The sequence below is a fragment of the Sorex araneus genome, chromosome 2 (genome assembly GCF_027595985.1).
Source record: "Sorex araneus isolate mSorAra2 chromosome 2, mSorAra2.pri, whole genome shotgun sequence".
Classification (NCBI taxonomy): domain Eukaryota; kingdom Metazoa; phylum Chordata; class Mammalia; order Eulipotyphla; family Soricidae; genus Sorex; species Sorex araneus.
Window position 1 is genome coordinate 31,724,883 of NC_073303.1, and position 2,538 is coordinate 31,727,420.

A 2,538-nucleotide genomic window follows, 5' to 3' on the forward strand; every position below is an offset into this window, starting at 1 on the left:
CAGGACCACTGCTAGCTGCATGGTTAGGAGCTCCAAGAGCCACATTTTCAGGGTCTTAGGAGTCTTAACTATCAGAGACGGGGGTCATGCTGTCTGACTGTTATAAAGCAAAGACACCAGTGGAGTGAAAGTGAAATTTAGGGGAGACTGGAAATCCCAGCCCTGACCTTCTGGCCCCCAACACCTGTTTGGGGACTTAGGAAATATCTCAGGGAGTGGGAGCCTGGGGGAGGAAAGGGGTGAGACCTGGCAAGGCCTTCCCCCTCCCCCACAGGAGTGTTGGTCAGAGGGGTCCCAGGAGACAGGAAAGGGTGGAGGGACCAACAAGATGGATTAAAGATCTCAACATCAGATCAGAATCCATAAATTACATAGAAGATAAGGTTGGCAAAACCCTCCACTACATTGAAGCTAAAGGTATTTTCAAAGATGACATGCCACTGGCAAAGAAAGTGAAAACAGATAAACAAATGGGACTATTTTTTTTTTTTTTGCTTTTTGGGTCACACCCAGCAATGCACAGGGGTTACTCCTGGCTCTGTACTCAGGAATTACCCCTGGCAGTGCTCAGGGGACCATATGCAATGCCGGGAGGTTCGGCCTCATGCAAGCCAAATGCCCTACTCTCTGTGCTATTGCTCCAGTCCCTGAAAGATTTTCTTGATGCTGAACTCACACCCTCATTCTAATTCCACCACAGGTTGGGAAGGGAAGCAAACTGATCTCCCAGTATGGTGGTTCTTGTTCTTTTCTTCTCAGGAAAATACTAAAATGTAGCAATAAGCCTCTCTACACCTGGGGTGCTCTCTGGTGAATGATTCAGTGGTTCTCAATGTGACTGAACCTCAGGAATGCATTTGGTTTGTTGGAAATACTCAGGCCTCTCCCCAAGTCTCTGTAAGCATGTGGAGTCTGGAGCACAGTAGTCACTTCTTTAAGTGGCTCCACCTAGAGGTAGGGATGAATGTACTGTCACAGAAATGGTAAGGTTCCTCCTCTGGTCTATGTTATTCCTGCTAATCTGAGTCTGAAGCCAGCAGCTACTATTGGGATGTCCCCACCTCTTCTCCAGGGTTTAAATATTGTTGGGAGTCACCTCCTTAATCAGTTCCCTTAGCCCACACAGATCACCCATCATGTCCTTCCATCTTTCCTCAAAAGTCTCCTTCCCAGTGAAGAGAACTCCACTGTACAGGCTACGAAAATAGCTACTGCCGCCCTGCCGCTGCGGAACTGTGTGGAGGTGGAGGCACGGGTGCGTTCAAGATAGCACAGCGGTAGGGCGTTTGCCTTGCACGCGGCCAACCCGGGTTCGATTCCCAGCATCCCATATGGTCCCCTGAGCACCGCCAGGGCTAATTCCTGAGTGCAGAGCCAGGAGTAGCCCCTGTGCATCGCCGGGTGTGATCCAAAAAGAAAAAAAAAAAGAAGATTCGGCTCCACCCTTAATCCACCGCCATGGCTGAGGAGGCATTGCTGCAGGAGGTGTAATGGACATGGATACTGCGCTGCAAGAGGTGCTGAAGACCGCCCTCATCCACGATGGTCTTGCACGTGGCATCCCTGAAGGCGCCAAAGCCCTAGACAAGCGCCAAGCCCAACTTTGTGTGCTTGCATCCGACTGTGATGAGCCTATGTATGTCAAGTTGGTGGAGGCACTTTGTGCTGAACACCAGATCAACCTAATTAAGATTGATGACAAAAAGAAGCTAGGGAAATGTGTCAGCCTCTGTAAAAGTGATAGAGAAGGGAAACCCCGTAAAGCGGTTGGCTGCAGTTGTGTTGTAGTTAAGGACTATGGCAAAGAATCACAGGCCAAGGATGTCATCAAAGAATACTTCAAATGCAAGAAATAAATAATTTTGGCTCTTAAGAACAAAAAAGAAAATAGCTACTGCCCTTGTCCCCACACACTTATAAAATTGGGTCATGTTCCCCACAGCAGTTACGGAAATCTAACTTAAACACTTTACTTGATTATTATATTTACAGTGAAGCCTGTCCCTTCCTACACAATCTCCAAGACTGGGAATTTTAAAATTATAATTATTATTCTTTATTTTATTATTATTTTTAATTGAATCCCAGTGAAACAGTTACAAAGTTGTTCATGACCCGGTTTCAGTCATATAATATTTCAACACCCATTGCTTCACTGGTGTACAATTCCCACCAATGGCTGGAAATTTTGCCTGATTTTCATCTCTGAATAGATCAAAATACTGTCTTTATTTATTTTAATTTTATATAAATACTTTATTATAAATACTGACAGTATTTATATATACGAAAATACTGTCCATGGTGCTGGAGCGATAGCCTTGCACACGGCCAACCCGGGTTCGATTTCCAGCATCCCATCTGGTCTCCTGAGCAACACCAGGGGAAATTCCTGAGTGCAGAACCAGGAGTTTATTAAGGTTCTTTGTCTTTATTTTTGAGTCTCGACAGTGGTTTACTTGGTTTATTTTTTCCAAAAAACCAACTCCTGCTTTCACTGATCTTTCAGATGAAAATTCACCTCTTGATACCACAGAG

General features: G+C 45.5%; 1 protein-coding gene across 1 annotated transcript; it reads left to right on the top strand.

Moving 5' to 3' along the window:
* Nucleotides 1-1,472: 1,472 nt before the first annotated feature.
* LOC129402335 (40S ribosomal protein S12-like) lies at nt 1,473-1,867 on the top strand. Its single transcript, XM_055128471.1, has one exon. The coding sequence runs from the start codon at nt 1,491-1,493 to the stop codon at nt 1,854-1,856; it is 366 nt and encodes a 121-aa protein (XP_054984446.1). The 5' UTR covers nt 1,473-1,490; the 3' UTR covers nt 1,857-1,867.
* The last annotated feature ends 671 nt before the right edge of the window (nt 1,868-2,538 follow it).